Raw genomic sequence first — 20,456 nt, 5'->3', positions numbered from 1 at the left:
GGCAGCAGAGCGCAGAGTGAGCCTTCAAGCTGACCTTCCTGCGCCATGCCAGTGGTGGCCTTCCCGGTATCATGGTAGACAGTCAGGTACTCGTCTCGTCGCGTCATTTATCGTGACAGCTTGGTCGCTTCCGTATCCCGTATCTTCCCTATCCATCGCAGGATATCCTCATGTATCTAGGATGTCAGTGCTGCTGGGTGAGACATGGCCAGAGCACAGGAGGGCCGAAGCTGCAGTCTCAGGCAGAGCTCGGGACCGATGAGGAAAACATTTGATACCACAGTCTGTCTGGCAGGCGCGTATTGAATGATGTGCCGGCTGCCATTGGCACACGGATGACCGGCTCACTAACACTTCTGACTACCGCCATGCAATCGACGAGCGCGTGCTGTTCGCTGAGTTCAGCGTTACGCCAAGGGCGATGAGTCGGCGTTGGCCCAATGGTGTGGGCTGTCACTTGCTTTTCCTCTGCAAAGTCCAACCTTTTTTTTTTTTCATCTCTCTTTCCCCTTTCTTTTTTTTTTTTGTCTGCTTTGACTTTATTTTTTCCCCCTTACCCGCTGATTTTCGGACAATCACCTGCACAGGCATGTTTTTTCTCAACTAGGCCTTGGAGTGAGCAGAGGACGTGCAGCACTTTTAGAAATAATAATTAGAAAAGAAATTAATGAGCGCGGCAAAGTCGGGTGGCCTCCATCCAGTCAAGAAAAGCCGCATAATGCTTTTGTTCATCGGCAGAGCTAGTTAGTTAATCATCCTGAGCTTTGTAAGCGCAGTATTGTAAGTCGACTGTTTAAAACAGGGTCTGGGGTCTATGTATTGCTAAGGACCACTCTCCCGTCATATCAACGACGCCATTCATGGTGTGTGGCGTTGCTGTCATGCTGGAAATGATCGCGGCACGATGATGAGCCCTGTCAAGGAGATCACCTGAAAATTATTAGGATGGAAGACTGAGATGTCAATCTATTGAACGGATACCCCGCCAAGGTGACTGGAAGGATGCGTGCAATGGCATTGTTGGTGACAGAAGTGTAATAAACATTGAGTAAGCGTCAGCGCATCAGGCTGCAGTAGACTTGCAAGGGTGCAGAGGGGGTTGCACAGCGTGCGCTTATTGCAGCTCTGCACGAGCAGAGTCCGTCACCGATGGGAAAGGGAAAAAAAGTATCCGTGCATGTTGTTGACCTGTATCGAAAGCGTAACTGAAGCTCAGCCACCGAAAAGGGAGGGCGAGAATCAATGGCATGGGCATGGAAATTCGAATTACATTTGCCTAGAAACGTTGCCTCCATCCTATTTTCTTGCAGTATTTCTGACTATTGTCACCGTCTGGGCCACACAAATGTGTCAGGGAGTTGCCTCGAATTCACCACACTAGGGGGGACGGAGGAGAGTCGATACGAGATCAGGCAAACCCGGGCCACAGGTGCTCCGATAACACCCTCATTTCTTGTCTTGTCTTTTCGCAGGAGGACTAAGAACAGGGCAGGAATGTTGTGATTTCCCCTCTTTCACCCGCTTGGAATTGAGGGGTCCGAGATCCTGCGTGAGCGCAAGTCAAACCGCACGGGCTGCTTGCTTGCAGGGAAAAAGGTCCGCTCACCTGCAGGGCCTTGGACCTGGATGGAGGGGTGTGGTTGGTGGTTCAGTAGTGGTTGATTATGGGGGATTTCTCTCCGTTTGCTTAACCTCGCACCCTCCAATTTGCCCTACTGAAAATAAACTTCCGTCATGGAGGAATCCATCCATCAGGAACGTACTGGGGATGCTGTGGCGCAGGCAAAAAAAAGGCGCGGGGCATTCAGGATAGGTCATTTTTGGCTGTCACCCCTGCTGAAGGTTAATCTCAGTTGCGAGCATCCCGTCGATCAGCCTGGGCATCGCTCGGGATTTAGGCAGACAAAGAACATCAAAAAATAAAGGATAGGATAGTGGCAAAGTCATAAAATGGACCGAGGATGGAAGACGAGGATTGTGGATGGAACGAAGTACGAAAGAGCATTGGAGGGAAAAGGAAAAGTGACGGATTCATTGATGCCCGGCCTGCTGCCAAATGGAGCCAATCACGGCAACGTGACTTTCTCCCTTTCCCTTTCTCGGTGCGACTCGTTCGCTTGTGCTTCATTCCCTTCTCCGCCTTCCTTGGTTGTTATCGTTATTGTTATTGTTATGGCCATGGAACCGTTGTGCTATCATTTCTGCTCTTTGCCAGGAATTCGTCCAAATCCCCGATGCACATCGTCATGGTCCCATGACGATCCTCCCGATGACACACCGAACAACAAAGACACTCTCACCGAAAGAGAACACATACTTTGGGCTGGACTGGGAGGCGAAACAGAGCGAGAGAGAGAGAGAGAGAGAGAGAACTTGATAGAGCGCGCAACACAAAAAACCGGTGAGAAACTTCGATCAAGTCTATACATCCCAAATCTCTGCCGCGTGCCCAGGCATCCTGGCATCACCTGCATTGCATGACATAACCTAGCATGATCTCTGTTTACAATTCCAAGCCATGGGAGAAACAGCCAAGCCAATGGACAATCAGAGGTTTGAATCCTGGTTTTCTCTAAACCAGGATGAGCGGCAGGGATTGAGCCTTTCCCATATGGCGAAGAATGAGTAAATGAGTAAGTGAAGCCCGGCGATTATGGTTGGTCTTACACCGCGGTAGTGCTGATGGAGTAATCATTTGTGATTCGGGACAGGCAACTCCTCTCGGCCCCGAAGAACATCGCGCAGATTGCTGAATTGTCAGACTACTCAAAAGGGTAATGGTACATACGTATACGTGCCGACGGGTGAATTGCGCGGACACGCACTTTTCTCCCACTCGTGGCTGCCACGAAGACCCAAGGCTATGATATGATTATTCTTTTTCCCACCGACAAGGCCTCCGTGGCGATAGCAGCTATGTAGTATTTCGACCCGTTTTTGGCTACCACAATGTGCCTCTTGGGAGGAGCTTCTGCGCTCCTCGGAAGAACTCTGGCCGATCTAAAGGCAACAAATCCGAGGATGTGCAGCTTATTCCATGTATGGCATGCCCGCCTAACGATGCTAGCTACATCTGCAGATCAAGAACAGGAATGCACACCTCCCCCCGGACATCGACCGATGCTTCGCTACGGAATGCCATAACTCCGAGACCCGTGACTAAGGGGACAAATATGCGAAAACCGGAGTGATCTTGACTCAATCCAATCGCTGCTACTCGTCAGAAGCTCAGCTGAAAACCCGGAATAAGCAAACAGAGGCGGCTAATCACAAAAAGATCTCATAGAAGAAAAAGTCTCTCTAAACGAGCAAGTAGACAGGTCAGGTTATGGACACGAAGATCGATGGTTTCCTTTCTGTGTAGTAAGACAAGAAAATGGAAGGAAATGAATAAAAAGAAAATAAGAACAAGGAGGAAAGGAAGAGAACAGTAACTGAGGTATTATAGTAATCTGTTGGTAGTTACTTCTACTACTTGAACCATGGTCAGCCAATAGAAACCCCCGAGTTGGTTTATTCCAGCTGACCACCGACAAAGCACTACGTAGAAAGAGTCTGTCCAGTCTGGATACCTTTTACCAAACCTTCTTATTATGACTCTTATTTTCCCTCATATAGAACTGGAGCCTCGATTGGATGACGGCCGTTTTTGCCCGCATAAGTCCAGCTTCAAGTTCTCACCACCTATGTCATCTCATCTCATACCATGGTTCATCAAGTAGAAGTCTTTCTATATGGAAGTGATATGTATCGTACACAGAAAAAGTACCAATATCCTCAGCGAAGCGAAGAATGAGAAGAAAAGTGAACAGCAACCATAACTCCCAGCACACAGTCATGTAGATATGCACAAAATGACTGCCACATTCACACCCCGCCCTGTAGGCTCCGTAGACTTTGTAAAGCCATGTTTCCACGTTCCCATCCCATGCCACCTCAGTCCCAAGTTCTGTACAGATGGACCCAGCCAAGCTCGTATATGCATATGTAAAAAGACCCCGCGAATTCGCTATGCACAGCTAGAAACCAGACGAAGAATGTATACCACAACGACAGAGGAACACCTGCCAAAAAGAAATAAAGTAAAGCCGAGAGAAAAGAAGATTAAGCGGACCGAATCGCTTCGATAGCCGCATTGAGAGGGAACACCTGGGGAAGACGTTGCGAAGGGTATCCCGGGATCCACTTCCGGAACGCAGTGCTGCAAGACTCCGGAACTCCTCCAAGGGCGACGAAGCTCTTCGGAATGAAGGGTCGATCTTGAAGCGACGCAGTGAGAATTCCATATTCGTGCGCGAGGACTACCGCGGATGCAAACTCGGCGGGTCGGTTGGAAGCTTGGTCGCCCACAATCCTAATGAAGGGAAAGAAATGTTAGCTAATAGGGCGGTAAGAACAGAAAGGAAGGGGCACATACACATAGATCTCGAAAAAGGTGTCAAGAACATAGACTCCCTTGGCAGTAATGTCCTTGAGGCAGAAAGGCTCGATTTCCTGGACAGTGTCATTGGGCCGGATAACCGGAGAAGGTGAGCCTGAGCGACGGAGCCAGAACCCTGAGCGCTGGCCGAGCTCGTGGTCGATGCGGAAAAGCCGCGAGCGATATCGCTCGTGGTTGGGTTTCAGGCGCCAGTAGTCGGTGCTGGTTTCGCCTGCCTCCCGCTCCCAATGGGGGAAGACCTCGAAGAAGCTTTCGGGTTCTTCATCCTCAGCCACTTCCTCAAACTCGCCGGTTAACCCAAGGTCCATGCCAATCAGACGCGCAGCACCAATCTCTTCGGCGGAGCTGCCCTTGCCCTTCCAGAGGAAGAGCTTGCCGAACATCGCCGAGATCACAAATGGGTAGCCGGAGCTCAGATTGCTGGGTGAGAAGCTGACCTCGTCGAATACCATCTGGCCCAGATGCTTGCGCCCGCAGAGCATGAAGATAGCAGAGGAGCTAGAGCGAGAACTCAAGCCGCGGCGAGTAATCAGAATGCCGCCCAGAGCTTGGATGAACCGAGCAGGTTCCTTGCCTTGCTTGATGACCTCCAGCTTGGATCCATTATCCCTGGCGACTTTGCGAGAGAAGGACTGGGCATCATCGACGGCTGTGTCGGGGACATCATCGCCACACCACAGGTGCACTTCAGAGCGTACAGTGCCATCAGCCTCGAAATGATGCACGCACAGGTACATGCTTCCTTCATACAAGATGTATTCCTGATTGACAGGAAGATCCTGTCTTTTTCCATCTCCCGTAATCTCCCACAGCTGTCGCTTCAAAGTCCTGATCTTGGCATTGTCGCTCTTATCTGCCAGCATCAACTGTGTATCAATGTTGACACGGTCGCTCGATTTGGGGAAAGTCTTAAAGAAATCAGATATGGCTTCCCATGATTCATCGGCCTGGGGTACAAGGGATGTTGAAGATCTCGAGGAGAAACGGTCAACAGAAGCCCTGGATCCCTTAGGGGGAACAGGGGGAGAAGGCAAGGCTTTGTCCCGTGGCGACGAATTGCGTGAGCCTATGGTGGAAAATAGCGAGGACGCAGATCTTTGCTGTGTTGGATGAGTATAACCTTGGTTATCCCTAAAGCTCCCCCTCAAAGGCGAAGGAGAAGGTGATGAGAAGTGGGTCGGTGAGCCCCGTGTCTGGTTCGAGACAGGAGTCGCTGGCAGTGGAGCTGTTTTCGGTGGCAGCGGAGGCTTCGCCGTGAGCGAGCTTCTTATGCTTTTGAAGTATGCGCTGGCGTTCTCTCGAATATTTGTAGCAGTCTGATCCAATACTGTTGGAGGTTTAGGGCTCGCGTCATCGGGCTTCTGCGGTGCCTCTCTCTCTATCAAGCGAGGGATGCTCCTCTTAAATTCGGTTGGCTTGCTTGTTGCTGGCGTATCAGGCTGGCTCAGGCTCACTTGCGGTTCGTCATTGGATTTGATTTCGGTATTAGGCAGAGGCCAGCCGCCGGAGGCTCCCGCAGGACTGCCAATGGGTGATATATGCGCTTCTGATCTCTGCGCGTCCAGAGTAGATGCTGGAGATTTTGGGACTGCTTCATCATTCACTTCTGACGTAGTGTTCGGAAGTTCAAACTCTGCATCCAGTGATGGAGACTTCACAGTACCAATATCATCGTTTGAGGTTGGGCGTGCAGGTAATGACTCGTGTGCATCCGAGGCGTCTGCAGGAGACTTTAAGACTGCATCACTCGCCTCAGGAGTCGGGCTCTGGATTCTTGGTTCTTCCGCTTTTGGCGATGGGAAGCCCAAAACACCATCCTTCTCTTCTGCGGCGGAGAATATGGGCTCCTGAACATGCGCATTCAAAGAGGCAGATGGGGGCTCATCCACCTCAAAAATTGACGATGAAGGGCTTTTCTCGTGAACACTTGCCGACAGCTCTGGAGCCTCAATAGCCTCGTCGTGGATGGGACTTGTAGCTTCAGTTTTTTCGGTAATCATAGGGACTGGTGGCGGTGGCACGTAAGTCTTCCTTTCCAAGATCGGACTTGTAGTTTCGAACGTTGTCTCTTCCACCTGTACTGGCAATCCTGGGGCGTCAGGGCTCTTTGGAGCTAGGTTTGTAGCCATTACTTTCTCGCCATTCACAAGAGCTAAAGGTTCCGGCTCATGGATGTATCCTTCTCGGGCTACGATCGCAGACTTGGCCTCTTCATTATCCTCAGACGTTGGGAAACCCGGCGAACCATTAGCTTCTTCTTGGATCGGGCTCGTAGCATCAAGCTCATCCACATCCGCAGGTGCATTGTGAGCTTCTTCCTGGACTGAGCTCACAAGTTCAGGTTCATGTTCACCAAGAGAAGCTGAGACAACCGGTGCATCGTGGATTTCCTCCTGCATTGGGCTTGCAGGCTCAGGTTCCTTCTTACTCATAAGTGCCGGGGGCACTAATGCATCATTGTTCTCGTCGTAGGTTGGGCTCTCAGGTCTGACTTCTTCCTTGTCCAGGAGCGCCGAGAGCTCTGGCGTAGCATGGACCTCTTGGATTGGACTGGCGGTCTCAGTTTCATCCATATCCACTGGGGCTGGGGCCGGAGCTACCGGTGCATCGTGGACTACTACCCGTAGTGGGCTTGCGGGCTCAGGTACATCTTCACCAAGAGGCGCCGAGACCGCTGGTACCTCGTTTGTTTCCTCTCGGATCGGGCTTGCCGGCTCGGGTTCATTCTTATCCACTGGTGCTGTGATCACTGGTGCATCGTGGACTTCTTCCCGGAGTGGGCTCGCAGGCTCGGGTTCTTCATCGATAGGCGCTGAAACCTCGGGTGCATAGTTCATTTCCTCTTCGGCTGGGCTAGTATGTTCGGGTTCCTCAATCATGGGTGCCGAAATTTCTGGTGTATTAGTATTCACCTCGTGCAGTGGGCTGATGGACTCAGGTTCTGGCTTTCCCACTGTCACTGGAAGCTCTGGTGCATGCGTGAGAGCCTCCTGGACTGAGCTCGCAGGTTCGGGGGACTTTTCATCCGCGTGTGCCAATGGCTTTGGGGCATCTGCCTTCTCCGCGTGCAGTGGCAGGTCTTCGGCTTTCTCTACGTCCATATATGCTGGCATATTCGGAGCATCACTTTCCTCCTCCGTCTCCGAGTACATCGATTCTGGTCTCTGTGCATCCAAAGGTGTTGGCGGAGACTCTGGTACATGATTGTTTTCATCAAAGAGTGAGTTCGTACCTTCCGGTGTAGTACCCTTGGGGAGGCGTCTCTTTGGCCCTCTAACTCGACCTTTGGTCAAATGAGTGAGTGCGGCAGCTTGAGAGCTTTCCACTCCTGAGCTGCTTTCCCCAGCACTGCTGAAAGAAGGACCTTTCATCGACCCGTTCATCGGTGCGGGCGGGCCACGGGACAAAAGGCCCGCTAAGGCAGGGTTCAATCGGCCTGCGAGTTTACTTTTAGCAGCAGGACCCTCAGTCTCAGCAGGTGCACTTGTAGCCTGCATCAAGTCCTCCGGTGGCAAAGAACGCACCGGATTGATGCCCTCCTCCTTTACCTCTTCAGCGTTCACCGCTGCTCCGTCTGTTTTCTCCTGCTCGCCTTCTCTCTCTTGTTCCAGCGACTTCGGTTCAGCGGCTTCCTTGACATCATCATCGCCAGCGCCAGGCTTGGGTGAATTTAATGCGAGTGGCGAAACCTGAAGCTTTTCAAGAGGCTCGCCGCCGGCAGGAGATAGGGGCGACGCAGCCTGGAGGCCATGCAGGCTTTTTGGTGTACCCGGTTCTCTAGGCGAGAGCGGTGAAAGCGGCGACGAAGAATCGGCTGCTGAAAGATTGCTTTTGATACTGCTGGACTTGGTCAAATTGTTCCGCATCGCAATCGCTTCAGGTACAAATTTGCCAGGAGCATCTTTCTCTCCCGCAGTATTGCGTCTCAGCGAACCCCCACTGGCTTTGATTGCTTCTTTTTGCTTCAGAATGCTGTCTTTCAATTCGTCCACTTTTTGCGACTTTTTTGGGCCGGCCGAGGAGTTCAGAGCTGCCTTGCCTTTGAGGATATTTTCTTTCAACTCGTCCGGCGGCACGTGTTTCGAGGACTCTGCTTTCTTCAGCCTTCCAAAAACATTCTTAAACTCCGGTTCCTCCCTGGGTGACTCATCCTTGACCACTTCCCTCCGTCGAAGGTTGGCTCTAAAATCTATCACAGGAGACAGAGGCTTGGGCCTATTCAACAGCGGATCACGAGGAGATGCCAGGGGCGCATCGATAGTGGTCTTGGTTATCGGGCTCAGATTAGACGGTGTACGCTTGTGTTTCGTAACTTCATCTTCTGTTTTCTCCGGTTCTGCTTCTGTTTTGGTAGGCAACTCCTCTTTCAAAGAAGTCTCTTCGGTCTTCTCTGCAGGGGGTGAATTGCTATCCTGAGTATCTGCGCTTTGTGTGGCGGTTTCTGGTTCTGCTTCTTTCACCGTTCCTACATCTTGATTGGAAAATATGTCGGGAATGCCGGTAATACTGGAGGTCTTTGAGTGACCACCAGGAGCGGTAGTCCGCATAAGACCCACGGGTGTGACCTCTTTGAAGCTTGAGGTCCGACCCAAGTCAACGCTGCCTCTCGATTGCCGGTCCTTAACCCAGGAAGGCTGTTGCGAGGGCTGACGCTTATGCCTCGGTGATTCGTCGCGGTTCAAAGCACTTTCGAGCCAGGAAGCTTTGGTTGGACTCCATCTCTTAGGATCCATCGTCCTCGAAACCGACGGGCTTGATGGTGGTAACGAGCCGGAATCCGTACTTTTCTCAACCGTGCTAGTAGACCGTGTATGTAGACTAAGAGACGGTCTACGGACGTCTTCATCTAGCCGCGCCCCACTACTGCCAGGAACGGGAGGTGTAGCCGGTCGTTCGCCATCTTTGGCCGGATGGACGACAGTCGCTTCGCTATGGCTAGACCCAGGTCTGTGGCTGGAACCGGGTCTATGGCTAGAGGTCGGCCGCGAGGGCGAGAGACTTGAGCCTTCCCTACTCATTCTGTATGGGGGCGCAGTGGAGAAAGCATCTCCGCTGGATGGAGCAGCGAAGCTGTTGCGGTTGCTGGCAAACGAATTCCCTCGACTAAGCCCCGACGGTAGTTGAGCGCTCCAGCGTTTAGAGACACTGTCCGATCGCTTCATCATGGCACTTTGCACAAATCCGCCGAGTCCCTTTGTAGGAGACGTAGAACGCTCTGGAGACAAACGCCTAGGCGAGGGGGGCGATGTTACCTGGTCCTCGGCGCCGTCCTCCGTCTTTCGGGGCTCGAGTTTCTGTGCGCTCGTCAATGGCAATGGGGAGCCAAGCCCAGTGGCCGTCGACACAGAAGATATGCTTGAATACCGATGGCCCAAGCTACTTTCTGCAAACGTTGAACTTGCCCTTGACGGAGACCGTGAACGCTCTTCCACGATCTCGTGGTTCTCTCCTTCCTTCTCCGACTCCGTTGTGTGCTCTTGGTTCGCTTCCGACTCCTTGACGCCAGTATCAGGGTGCAGAGGGTGTAGAGAGTCTTCCTCTACCTGCTTTGCGCGGGTCGGAGAAGGGCTCCCTCCCTCTGTATGGCGAGACCAAGGTACGTCCTTGAACGAAGGGGAAGACGCGAATGGGCTCCTAGAAGTCCCATGATCGTCATTGGACGTTGTGGACATGGCTCTAAACCGGCTCTCACGGGAGGGCGACGCGGAGAAGAAAGCCCTGTTGCTATCTCGAGACGCGGGCCTCTGTTGCCAGGAGAGAGTGCCGGCTCTACTCCGGAAAGGTGAGATAGGTCTGGAAGCCGTCTCTCCATCGTTTGCCGTCAAAGTTGACCCCCTCCGGCCATTGTCTGTGGATATTGATGCGTCATCTCGAACCGAATCAGCCCCGTTGCCCGTGTCATGTCCCGGGGTGTGAGGGGTCGGCTCGAGATGTTCCGGAGGGTCAATCGCTCGCTGGCTGAAAGAAGACATGCTCAACCGAGCGGGATCTAATATTGGTGAATCTTTCGTGGGGGAAATCGACCGTGCCCGCTCTGTATTCGATCCCAAAAAAACCGGACACAGTCAGCATTCCTGAAGATGACAGATTTGGAAAGGGACCAGCCAGCCGCCAGCCAACCGTGAGTCATGGCGACTGGGGATTTGCCTTGAAAGGGGGGGGGGGGCGCGCCGGGGAAAAAAAAGCAAGGGAAATCAAATACCAGCTCTCCGGGCCTGCCTTTCCTTCCGACCCTGCAGAATTTCCTCTTCTAATTTCTTTGTGCGTTCCTCGTCCTCTTTATCGCGCTTCTCTCCTAGCTCACGGATGCGCAAAAGGAAGTCGTTGACATCCTCAGTGCCATCCGCGTCGGTTGTGGGCGACATGGCTAGCTTGGCACTTGCTCAATGAGCCCAAAAATTGGGTGAAGAAGGAAAAAAGAGAGGGAACAGAGCAGAAATGGCGAGTCAGAAAAAGAAATGATGCCCTTTCAACCCGAATAAACACCGACAAAAATCCCCCAAGAACGGTGGGATGTGACAAGAGGCACCAGACAGAAGAGGGGAGGGGGGGAGGAGGGGGGATGATTTGGTGTTTGTGAACAAGACGTGTTGGAGTAGTCAGGAAGAGTGGAGGGAGTGTCACGGTTAAGCGGTGGTGGTGGTGATTGAGCGACACTCTGGCTCTTGCCCACTCAAGAGACTATTGTGACTGATTTGTGCCGGATCCGAGCCTCAGGAAGGGATAATCTTGTGCCTCCAGCTCATGTCGTTGCCGTTGTTGCTGCTGCTGTTGTTGTTGTTGTTGTCGGGTTTACTCCACCTCTCACCCTGGGCGATCCAGTGTGAAAGCCAAATGAATGGCAGTGAGAGCCGGGCAGCGTCTTTTTCGTTTCTAGCGGTGGATCCGTATCGACGGCCAGCTGAGCGCCGTGAAGGCAAGAATAGTAATGCTCCTCCATCGTCAAATAAAACCCGGCGAAGGCACGCACATCAGCTGCCGCCCCACTGCCGGAAGCCCAGAGGAAATTAGGATGAGGCGCCCGACCGGATTGACACTGCGCATCTCTCTCGCTCTGCGGCTGTGACCTGATCCCCTTAACCTTTTCCCACCCGGCATTACTACCACTAAGTTAGGCGAGATCAAACCCAATCCTGATGGGGTTGATCGTGTCGCAAATCTCGACCAAAGAGGGACATCCTCTCTGATTCCCCAATAGCATCGTCATCATCATCAATTGGAGAGGGGATGTTTTGAAGTTGCTCTACACGGAGAACTGTTTACGTTTCCGGGTCCGGCTTTTGCGGTGGAGCAAATCTCAACTTTCTCTGCCGCCCCGCGATCGGATACGCAATCATTTTCCTGGCTGACGGCTTGCTTTCCAGTTTCCTCCTTCTCGGGGCAGCATTACTATCCTTGGGAACCTCGGTTGGGTCAAACTCGGCACACAAAGCTTGGTAACCTGATGTGGAATCCACGGATGGCCTTGAAGGGAAGGGGGAAAAAGAGGGTGGATATGCGAAGATAACCGGGAGCTTTCCCATCAACCACACAATCTTGTCGGGTCTGACGACATTCTTGATTAGAGTCACCGAGTCACCCCCTTCCACCCGGCGCAGGACTAACATCGTGAGACACATTGGCGGCAATCCTTGCTGAAACCTCGTGGTTGACGTAAATTACGAGGGCGAGGCGCTCCCTAGTGGGAACTGGGAACACCGTTGCCTTTACCATGTTCGACAAGGGCCATCGTAGTGTAGTTCGTGGACCCTGAAGGCGATTTGTCTGATCGCCGTTCCGATACCCGACCAGGCACTAGCAATTCATGAGACAGGGGCTCTGCTAGTCGACAGTCCGGATGAGTGCAACCAGCAAAGATGGTACTAGTACTAAGTCTCCTTGAGATGCAACTGGTCTTCGTAGGAGTAAATAGTAGATTAATAGTAATTGCCATGCTAAATAGTGCTATGAATCCATTGCTGACGAAGTACGGAGTACTACTAAAAACTATGCAGTTATGTGGTTAGATTTTCCGTGAAGAATATATACTCACAGGGTCTCAGAGCTGGGGCAAGATTTATCAACATCGCCTTCACCAACGAGATTCAACATGATGTCGCATGCCATAAGTGCTAAACACATGGCTATTGCCAGTAAGTACGAAAACATTACTAGGAGAGAAAATAAATAGCATATCGTGATCATTAAAGGGAGCCAGCAAAGCCATAGAAGTAAGCCATGGACCCCCCCGGCAGTCAGTAAAGGAAAAGTCTATCTTTTGCGTCTTGTACAACCCACTCTAGCCCTTCATGCAGGTTCTTTCCTGTCATCGCACTACAGGGTAATATGGTCCATTTATGTGTTTTGATAGAATCCAAGCCAAGCCGCTGTGGACAAGAACATCAGTCAATATCCGCTGAAAAGCACGACATGAACAGCCAAAAGCGACGGCCAGTATTTGAAAGTAGAATAAATGAGCATGAACTTACTTCTCGAACCTCATTTTCATCCATACATCCCTCAACTTCACTCTTGTTTAAGAAAATCAAGAGACTGGCTCCCATCAAACGCTGTGTGACGGTTAGCCCGTGCCTGGCAAAACTCTTCTGGCGGGCGCAGCGGTGCCGGCGGGGATGGCAAACGAACCTCTTCCAGAAGGAGACCGGCGAGCTCATCTCTACAATCATCCACTCTGAGACGGTCGGTCGCGTCAACGACCCAGATTAATGTATCAGTCTTCTCGAAGTAGTTTTTCCAATAAGATCGGAGGGTCTTTTGGCCCCCGACGTCCCCTGATGGCAAATGGTTAGTGGAGGCTGGGCGATCACCGGTCGATATCCTCACAAATATTCAGTCTATATCTGCATAGAAGTTAGCGATTTACTCCCAAAGATCATAGTTTTAGTTAGCAGTACCCTTGAAAATCTATCGTCTTGATAATAAAACCCAATGTCGGACTGACTGTGGTGACATCTTCATTCATTATCTGCTTGACGATGGTGGTCTTTCCGGCATTGTCCAGACCTCTATTGTCTTGGCTGTAAGTGGATATCCTTTTTCATCGCAATTATTGGGTGAGACTCACAGCATCAGAATTCGCATCTCCTTATCCTTTAGTCGAGCTTTTCTCAGAATGGACAACATCTTCACTGCTAACTGAGTGTTGTTGGGGTTTGTAGTGGGGTAATTGAATGGGGAAGAAAGATTGGACAACGAGGAGCTCGATATAGATCCCGCTCGACTGTCAGATCTACACTTCCTTCACAAACTAGTGAGACATTCTAGGTAATGTGTCCCACAAATAACCAATAACAACTCGAATGTAGTACTGGATGTTGTTATAGTAGCATTCTCAGCACTGGGTTCTGTTCACTTCCTCACTTTCACAACAAGAACAACATAGTGTGAGTGGACTCATTAAGGATAGCAGGTAATTGGAATAGCGAGAGATCTCCTTCACACAGACATAACAGGCAACCACCTAATTTCAGCTCTATCAAGATTCACCATCTGTAATTAACGTGTCCTTGACAAGGAGTATTTTAGAGCGTTAAGTAGCCAGCGTATCGCATGCTCTCCAGTATGTTTTTGTCCACAGCCGAACAGAAATCCTACGAGTCTGATCTGTACTGCCACTCAACAACGGAAGCCATCTGGGAGGTTGGGGATCGGCATCTTTTTTTTTTTAATAAAAAAAGGCTTGAGAATCAGACTTCCAGAGGGCCCTTTCAGCAGTAAGTTTCATCAAGATCCAGTAGGACCTTTCTTGCTTGGCATAGATGATCTTTGGCGGAGGAGATGTGAGTGATGCTGACTAGCCTCACTGATAGAAATGTCACGAGAGAATTACTATGACTATGACAGCCCGGACTTGTGGGCACGTATCAAAGGTACACGGGATAGTGTATCAAGTACCTCAATTTCTAACAAATACCGGTCTCCTGGATACCGGCCAGCGCAACGACGATGTGCCGAGATCAACACCCCTTCACCTCAGCCCAACCCAGTGAGGCCGAGACAGACTAGCAAGATGGAACTATCTGTCATTAGACCGGCGACAGAGGCCACTGCAGTCACCCGTGAGACACATAAGGCAATCGCCAAGGCGACTCCCATGTGCTTCACAGCACCTCGACCGGTCGTGGCCACCAGCTGCTCGACTATAATTGAAAGCAAAGTCCCCTCTCCCCCCGAAAACACTTCCAAAGTCATTGTCAAACTCCCATCACCGTCGAGCAGATTGTGTGACACTTCTCACGTACGAGCTCTCAAATCCACGCCACCCCCCTATGTCCCTCCACATATAAGGCATATTCAGTATTATACTCCAGATCAGCGCATCCTGCCTAAAAGCAACAGAGGTCTGGGAAGTGGGCAGAGTAACTGGAGAGATACTACGCATTCTTTTCCCACTCCTATCATCTCACACACCTCCAGAACACCTCAGAGGTCAGGACACTTAACACTCAATCGAAACACTTCGTCTGGGTTGCCATACAAACTTGCTTTACCTGGTAAGCGATAACTGTAGCCTCCTCACTCTTGACCACGGAATGTGCTGACTGACACTCAACAAAATAAAAAAGGCAAAATGTCATCCACTGACGACTCAGACTATGTCGTCCTGCGTGATCCCAAAGTTGCAACATTGCCCGACGTACAGGATGCTCCAAAGCAGACAATGAAAGAGACAGGTGGCGGTACCACCCCTGGAGGCAGTATCCAGCAGCCAGCAGGTGAACCTTCTGAAGAGAGAAAACTCACCCGCACTGAACTTCGAGCGGAGATCAAAAGACTCCAGAAAGAAGAATTGGCGAAGATCCATCAGAAGCTAGGGAAAGAGGAGGTAGAGACCGCCGACGCCGAAGTCGTTGCGAAATGTCGGGATGGACCAGGCGTCGACCCCTATTCTGAGGTCTATCGGGCAATTGAAAAATATAGGCGAGTGCGTCGAACCGAGGAAGTCGACTTGGACGTCGAGGCTCTATCTATTGTCGATTTTCTCAACGAGGAACAAGATGATGACGACCTCGATAACCTCGAGCAGCTCAGTAATATCGACCATCTGATCCTGGCTCGCCAGTGGGATGCATACGAGAAACAGCCCTTCATTTATCCCAAAGTTATTAATGAACAAGTGACTATTTCTCCTGAGCCGAGCGAGGAGCAGGCAACCCTGCGGGCCAAGTTCCAAAACTGGGCAGCCCATCCGTTTTCTTCGCAGCACAACCTGCCAAACTTTCCGCCCGAGGCTTATAAGTTAGGAGAAACATTCGACGAGAACTGCGATTGGTGGCTCGCCCCTCCTATGCTCCCATTTCAGGATAAATGGCTTCTCAAGTTCCGTCGTTGGCTCGATGATACAATTTCCGATGCCTGCTACGCAGAGATATACCACGAAGGCTTCTTCGATGGTACCGCCCATCCGGATGGCATCAGATCGTTTCTTATCCCCGATTTACCGAAGATCCCGACGATCCTAGACCCAAATGATGAGCTAGGTCGCAGGCACAGACACGAGACGGCAGCAGGTCTCAGCTATAACTTTGATATGCATTGGAAGATCGAAGCCGAGCTCGAAGAGCAGAGACTGGCATTAGCGCGTCAGAGGCAAATGGAGCTCATGGCCACTTTGCCTCCGAACCCCAACACTCCCAAAGCCAACATTTATCTCAGGCCTGTGCAGCTGTGTGACGTTCATCAGCTCCTTCCAATCTACAACTGGTACGCCGCAAACTCATTCGTGAGCGTTGACGTCGAAAGCTTGACGCCAGGGGATGTCCAGCAGCGTATACAGGCCGCCAGAGACTCCCGACTTCCGTTCATTGTTGCCGTGGAGCGCGGTACTGGCCAGCAGAGGGAGGCCATCTATGGCTACTCTATTGCCAAAGACTATGGAGGTCCGGACACCAGTGGTAAATACACGGTAGAACTGGAGGTTTTCGTCCACCCAGACCAGCAGCGCAAGGGTGTTGGCAATTGTCTGTTCGACAAGCTCTTGCATGTGTGCGACAGTAACCACAGATATAAGGGCGGTTACGACTTCAATAACCTTGGACTTAACTGCTACCACCTGGGCGGACGTCGGGAGCTTGCTCGACTGATTGTTACGTTTACCTACACTCCTGAGGAGCGTCAGTCCAAGAGTTGGGTCCGTGACTGGTTGGCCAAGCACAACTTCGAATTGCAAGGACGTTTGTGTGGAGTCCGTGCGAAGAATGGGAGACTGTAAGTGCCTGTCTATCCTGCTTCCCTATGTCTAAGCTAACTGATGACGATGCTAGCCTCGATGTTGCTTACTTTGTCCGCAATAACATCTTCCCCCTCCCATACCGGTAGTTTAATCGAGACTAGCTTGCATAGAGTATCTCGTCCTCTCCTCAGTCTCGGGAATATTGAATCTCAAGGACAGTGAGAGCCGAGAAGCTCCGAGCAAGTCTTTGCTCTCTCTCTCTTTCTTCCCTCTCTTGAAACGTGCCTCTGACCTTATCAACATCGCGGCCTCTTGTTAAAGCACGAGGTTAGCTGACCGAGAGACCATAACGAGAGACTGTTGGTAATTGGAGTAGTAGTCCATTCCTTATTTTCCTTTGTGTTTTCTTCTCCTTTGTCACCAAGAAACCGTGCAAGACCTTAATCAGCCTTTACTCTCGGTCTACGCAGACGACTCTATGTGCTCGACCACGGACAAAATCAACAACAACACACAAAAAAATGATGAAAAGTAGGGAAAATACTAGGGAAGCCGACGCACCATAAGCGGCGCCGGACGTCAGTTTACAGTGTATCAATAATCTTCATGCTTGCAGATAAAAGCTTCCTTACTTAATTGATTGAAATTGAAATTTGATATCCCTACTCAATGCATAAGTAGTTGATTAGCTAGTAAAATTAAATCTAAGTAGTCCACTCCCATCCAAAAATTTAGTACCGAGTGGATCCCATCATATCGATAAACCCACTCAACCAATCACCACCTCCCCGACCACAGTAAAACAACAATACTATTCTGCCATCCCAAACGCCCTCCACCGCCTTCGAAATTTGAACTTTTTTTCTCCATCTTTATCCCGATACCAACATACGTACATACCATACCCCATTGAATTGGAACATAGGAAGGAGAGTGCGTCTTCTTCTCCTCTTATTCTTAATTTAATTTCAATTGCTCTCGGTATTTGTCGTCAGTGACATCTACGAAATCCGATCCAGAGAACAAGGGAAAGAAATATTCTCCTTCATACGCCAACCATGGCCGGTACGAAAAAGCGCGCGAACGCCGACGACGACTTCGTGCTCACATTGTCGGACGACGAGAATGATACGTTAAATCAGCTTGAAGAAGAGGGCGAGGGCGATGATGGCGCGCTAGCCACGGGTTCGAAAACGAAGAAGCGCAAGAGAGAAGATGCTGCGGCGGCGCAGCAGCAGAATGGGAAGAATAAGAAGGTGAAGAAGCAGGAACAGAAACAAGAACAACAGAAGAAAAAGCAGGGGAAGAAGGGGAAGAATGTACCTGTTGTAGAGGAGGAGGCGGAAGAGGATGAAGAAGAAGAAGAGGAAGAGGATCAGGGTGAAGATGACGGCGCGCTTAATTCGGATTTCGAGTTCGATGTCGGCGGTGCTGCGAATGAGGTTAGGGAATTCGATGGGTGGGAAATCAATGGTGGGAATGAGGAGGGTAAGGGTGGGGATAAGAAGGCTGTGGATATTGATGATATTATCTCGAGGAGGCAAGCGAAGAAGGAGGCCGACTTGATTCGGAAGCAGAAGAAGAAGCAGAAGGAGGCGGAGGAGTTTAGTGAGCTGGAGGAGGATGAGGAGGAGGATGGAGGTATGGAGGTTGACTTTGGGGATGATGAGCTGCTTGCGGAGGATGGGTTCGGTATGGGTGTTGATGGTGAGGAGGAGGAGGAAAGTGACAAGTCCGATGCGGAGGATGAGGAGAAGGAGGAAGATGGATCTGATGAGGAGGCCAAGGGCAGTGATGAAGACGAGGACATGGATGACGATGACGATGCTGCTTCGGACAACGACTCGGTTGCTACTCCTGTCGGTCACCCGGATGATGTTGCCTCTGACCGGGATTCGGACGACGAGAGTCAGGTCGACGCCGAGGAAGAGGAGAAGCGCAAGGCTTTCTTCGCGCCGGAGGAGGAGGAGGAGAAGACTTCGGAGTCTGCTATGGCAGATGCGAAGCGGTCGTTTCAGGAATTCAACCTCTCTCGTCCCATTCTTCGTGGTCTGGCCGGCGTCAACTTCTCGAACCCTACACCCATCCAGCGCAAGACGATCCCCGTGGCACTCCTGGGCAAGGATATTGTTGGTAGCGCCGTTACTGGTTCCGGAAAGACTGCTGCCTTCGTTGTCCCGATTCTCGAACGTCTGCTGTTCCGGCCGCGCAAGGTCCCGACGAGTCGCGTTGCTATCCTCATGCCCACCCGTGAATTGGCAGTCCAGTGCTACAATGTCGCTACGAAGTTGGCGACGTATACGGATATCACGTTCTGTCAGCTGGTCGGTGGTTTCAGTCTTCGCGAGCAGGAGAACATCCTGAAGAAGCGTCCCGATGTGATCATCGCCACCCCCGGTCGTTTCATCGATCACATGCGCAACTCGGCCAGCTTCACAGTTGATACTCTGGAAATCTTGGTTCTGGATGAGGCTGACCGCATGCTCGAGGATGGTTTCGCTGATGAGTTGAACGAGATTCTCACTACGATCCCCAAGTCGCGTCAAACCATGCTTTTCTCGGCTACGATGACGGACACTGTCGACAAGCTGATTCGTGTCGGTCTCAACCGCCCCGTGCGCTTGATGGTCGACGCCAAGAAGAACACCGCCGTGACACTGGTGCAGGAATTCGTGCGTCTGCGCCCCGGACGGGAGGACAAGCGACTGGGCTACCTTCTCTACCTCTGCAAGGAGATCTACACTGGTCGGGTGATTGTCTTCTTCCGACAGAAGAAGGAGGCGCACCGGGTGCGGATTATTTTCGGACTGCTGGGCTTGAAGGCTGCCGAGCTCCACGGTAGCATGAGCCAAGAACAGGTATGTTGCTTCCAAAGCGCACTTTGATTCCCCTTTCTTTATACGATCGATGATACTAACTTCGGGTGTTTCCAACTACAGCGTATCAAGAGTGTCGAGAACTTCCGTGAGGGCAAGGCGGCGTTCCTCCTGGCTACAGATCTGGCGTCGCGTGGTCTGGATATCAAGGGCGTGGAGACGGTCATCAACTACGAAGCGCCGCAGAGCCACGAAATTTACCTGCATCGTGTTGGTCGTACAGCGCGTGCGGGCCGCTCCGGTCGGGCCTGCACCATTGCGGCGGAGCCCGACCGCAAGGTGGTCAAGGCGGCGGTGAAGGCGGGCAAGTCGCAAGGAGCCAAGATTGCCAGTCGCGTGATTGAACCGGCGGTGGCGGATTCCTGGGCGGCCAAGGCGGAGGAGTTGGCGGACGAGGTGGAGGAGGTGCTGTCGGAGGAGAAGCTGGAGAAGCAGCTGGCCCAGGCGGAGATGCAAGTCACCAAGGGCGAGAACCTGATCAAGCACGAGGCAGAGATCAAGTCGCGGCCGAAGCGCACCTGGTTCGAGACGGAGCGTGACAAGAAGGCGGCGCGGAAGCTGGGCGCGGCGGAGCTCAACGGGCCCGATGCCGGCATGTCCAAGAAGGAGAAGCAGAAGCTCAGTAACAAGGACAAGAAGCGTCTGGATGACTCCCGGCAGCGCCAGGAAGCTGGTGCTGGCTGGAAGAAGGGCCGCACTGAGCGCGAGAGCATGAAGAATGGGCAATTGCCCAAGGCTAAGAAGGACAACAAGAAGAAGAAGGGCAGGAAATGAGGCCAAAAGTGATTTGATGGTGATTGATGGACTCCGGGACCAAAAATTCATAATTCGCATTAGCATATTGTGAATGTACTGTATAGATATCTACTTCTAGTTTTGTTTAGACTATTGACGATCTTCCAACTAGTCACATTCCATGATGCCTCCTTATTCCTATTCAGTTTGATTCTATCCCTTCCATTGGGAA

The 20,456-nt window shown here is 51.5% G+C and overlaps 5 protein-coding genes across 5 annotated transcripts; 3 read left to right on the top strand and 2 right to left on the bottom strand.

Annotated features, from left to right (window-relative positions):
- The first annotated feature begins 1,727 nt into the window (after positions 1 to 1,727).
- Positions 1,728 to 2,828, top strand: ASPBRDRAFT_443779 (uncharacterized protein). The gene is made up of 3 exons (XM_067625183.1): positions 1,728 to 2,401; positions 2,517 to 2,633; positions 2,712 to 2,828. The coding sequence occupies exons 1-2, from the start codon at positions 1,951 to 1,953 to the stop codon at positions 2,627 to 2,629; spliced, it is 564 nt and encodes a 187-aa protein (XP_067481537.1). The 5' UTR covers positions 1,728 to 1,950; the 3' UTR covers positions 2,630 to 2,633; positions 2,712 to 2,828.
- Positions 2,829 to 3,624: 796 nt separating this feature from the next.
- ASPBRDRAFT_443528 (putative gelsolin repeat protein) lies at positions 3,625 to 10,994 on the bottom strand. Its single transcript, XM_067625179.1, has 3 exons — positions 10,644 to 10,994; positions 4,418 to 10,475; positions 3,625 to 4,354 (listed from the first exon to the last, which is right to left on the bottom strand). The coding sequence occupies exons 1-3, from the start codon at positions 10,804 to 10,806 to the stop codon at positions 4,105 to 4,107; spliced, it is 6,471 nt and encodes a 2,156-aa protein (XP_067481536.1). The 5' UTR covers positions 10,807 to 10,994; the 3' UTR covers positions 3,625 to 4,104.
- Positions 10,995 to 12,675: 1,681 nt separating this feature from the next.
- Positions 12,676 to 13,564, bottom strand: ASPBRDRAFT_52429 (ADP-ribosylation factor-like protein 2; the record flags this gene model as incomplete). Its single annotated transcript, XM_067626900.1, has 6 exons — positions 12,676 to 12,807; positions 12,910 to 12,990; positions 13,067 to 13,212; positions 13,265 to 13,281; positions 13,336 to 13,446; positions 13,506 to 13,564. 6 exons carry the CDS (start codon positions 13,562 to 13,564, stop codon positions 12,676 to 12,678), a joined length of 546 nt encoding a protein of 181 aa, XP_067481535.1.
- Positions 13,565 to 14,252: 688 nt separating this feature from the next.
- On the top strand, positions 14,253 to 17,236 carry ASPBRDRAFT_667639 (uncharacterized protein; the record flags this gene model as incomplete). The annotated part of the gene is made up of 3 exons (XM_067628789.1): positions 14,253 to 14,934; positions 15,007 to 16,648; positions 16,705 to 17,236. 3 exons carry the CDS (start codon positions 14,253 to 14,255, stop codon positions 16,757 to 16,759), a joined length of 2,379 nt encoding a protein of 792 aa, XP_067481534.1. The 3' UTR covers positions 16,760 to 17,236.
- A 269-nt stretch (positions 17,237 to 17,505) lies between these two features.
- On the top strand, positions 17,506 to 20,405 carry drs1 (putative ATP-dependent RNA helicase DRS1). Its single transcript, XM_067619707.1, has 2 exons — positions 17,506 to 19,471; positions 19,553 to 20,405. Exons 1-2 carry the CDS (start codon positions 17,672 to 17,674, stop codon positions 20,261 to 20,263), a joined length of 2,511 nt encoding a protein of 836 aa, XP_067481533.1. The 5' UTR covers positions 17,506 to 17,671; the 3' UTR covers positions 20,264 to 20,405.
- The last annotated feature ends 51 nt before the right edge of the window (positions 20,406 to 20,456 follow it).

This window comes from Aspergillus brasiliensis (genome assembly GCF_001889945.1).
Source record: "Aspergillus brasiliensis CBS 101740 unplaced genomic scaffold ASPBRscaffold_3, whole genome shotgun sequence".
Lineage (NCBI taxonomy): Eukaryota > Fungi > Ascomycota > Eurotiomycetes > Eurotiales > Aspergillaceae > Aspergillus > Aspergillus brasiliensis.
This window is presented reverse-complemented; position numbering and strand designations above follow the sequence as displayed.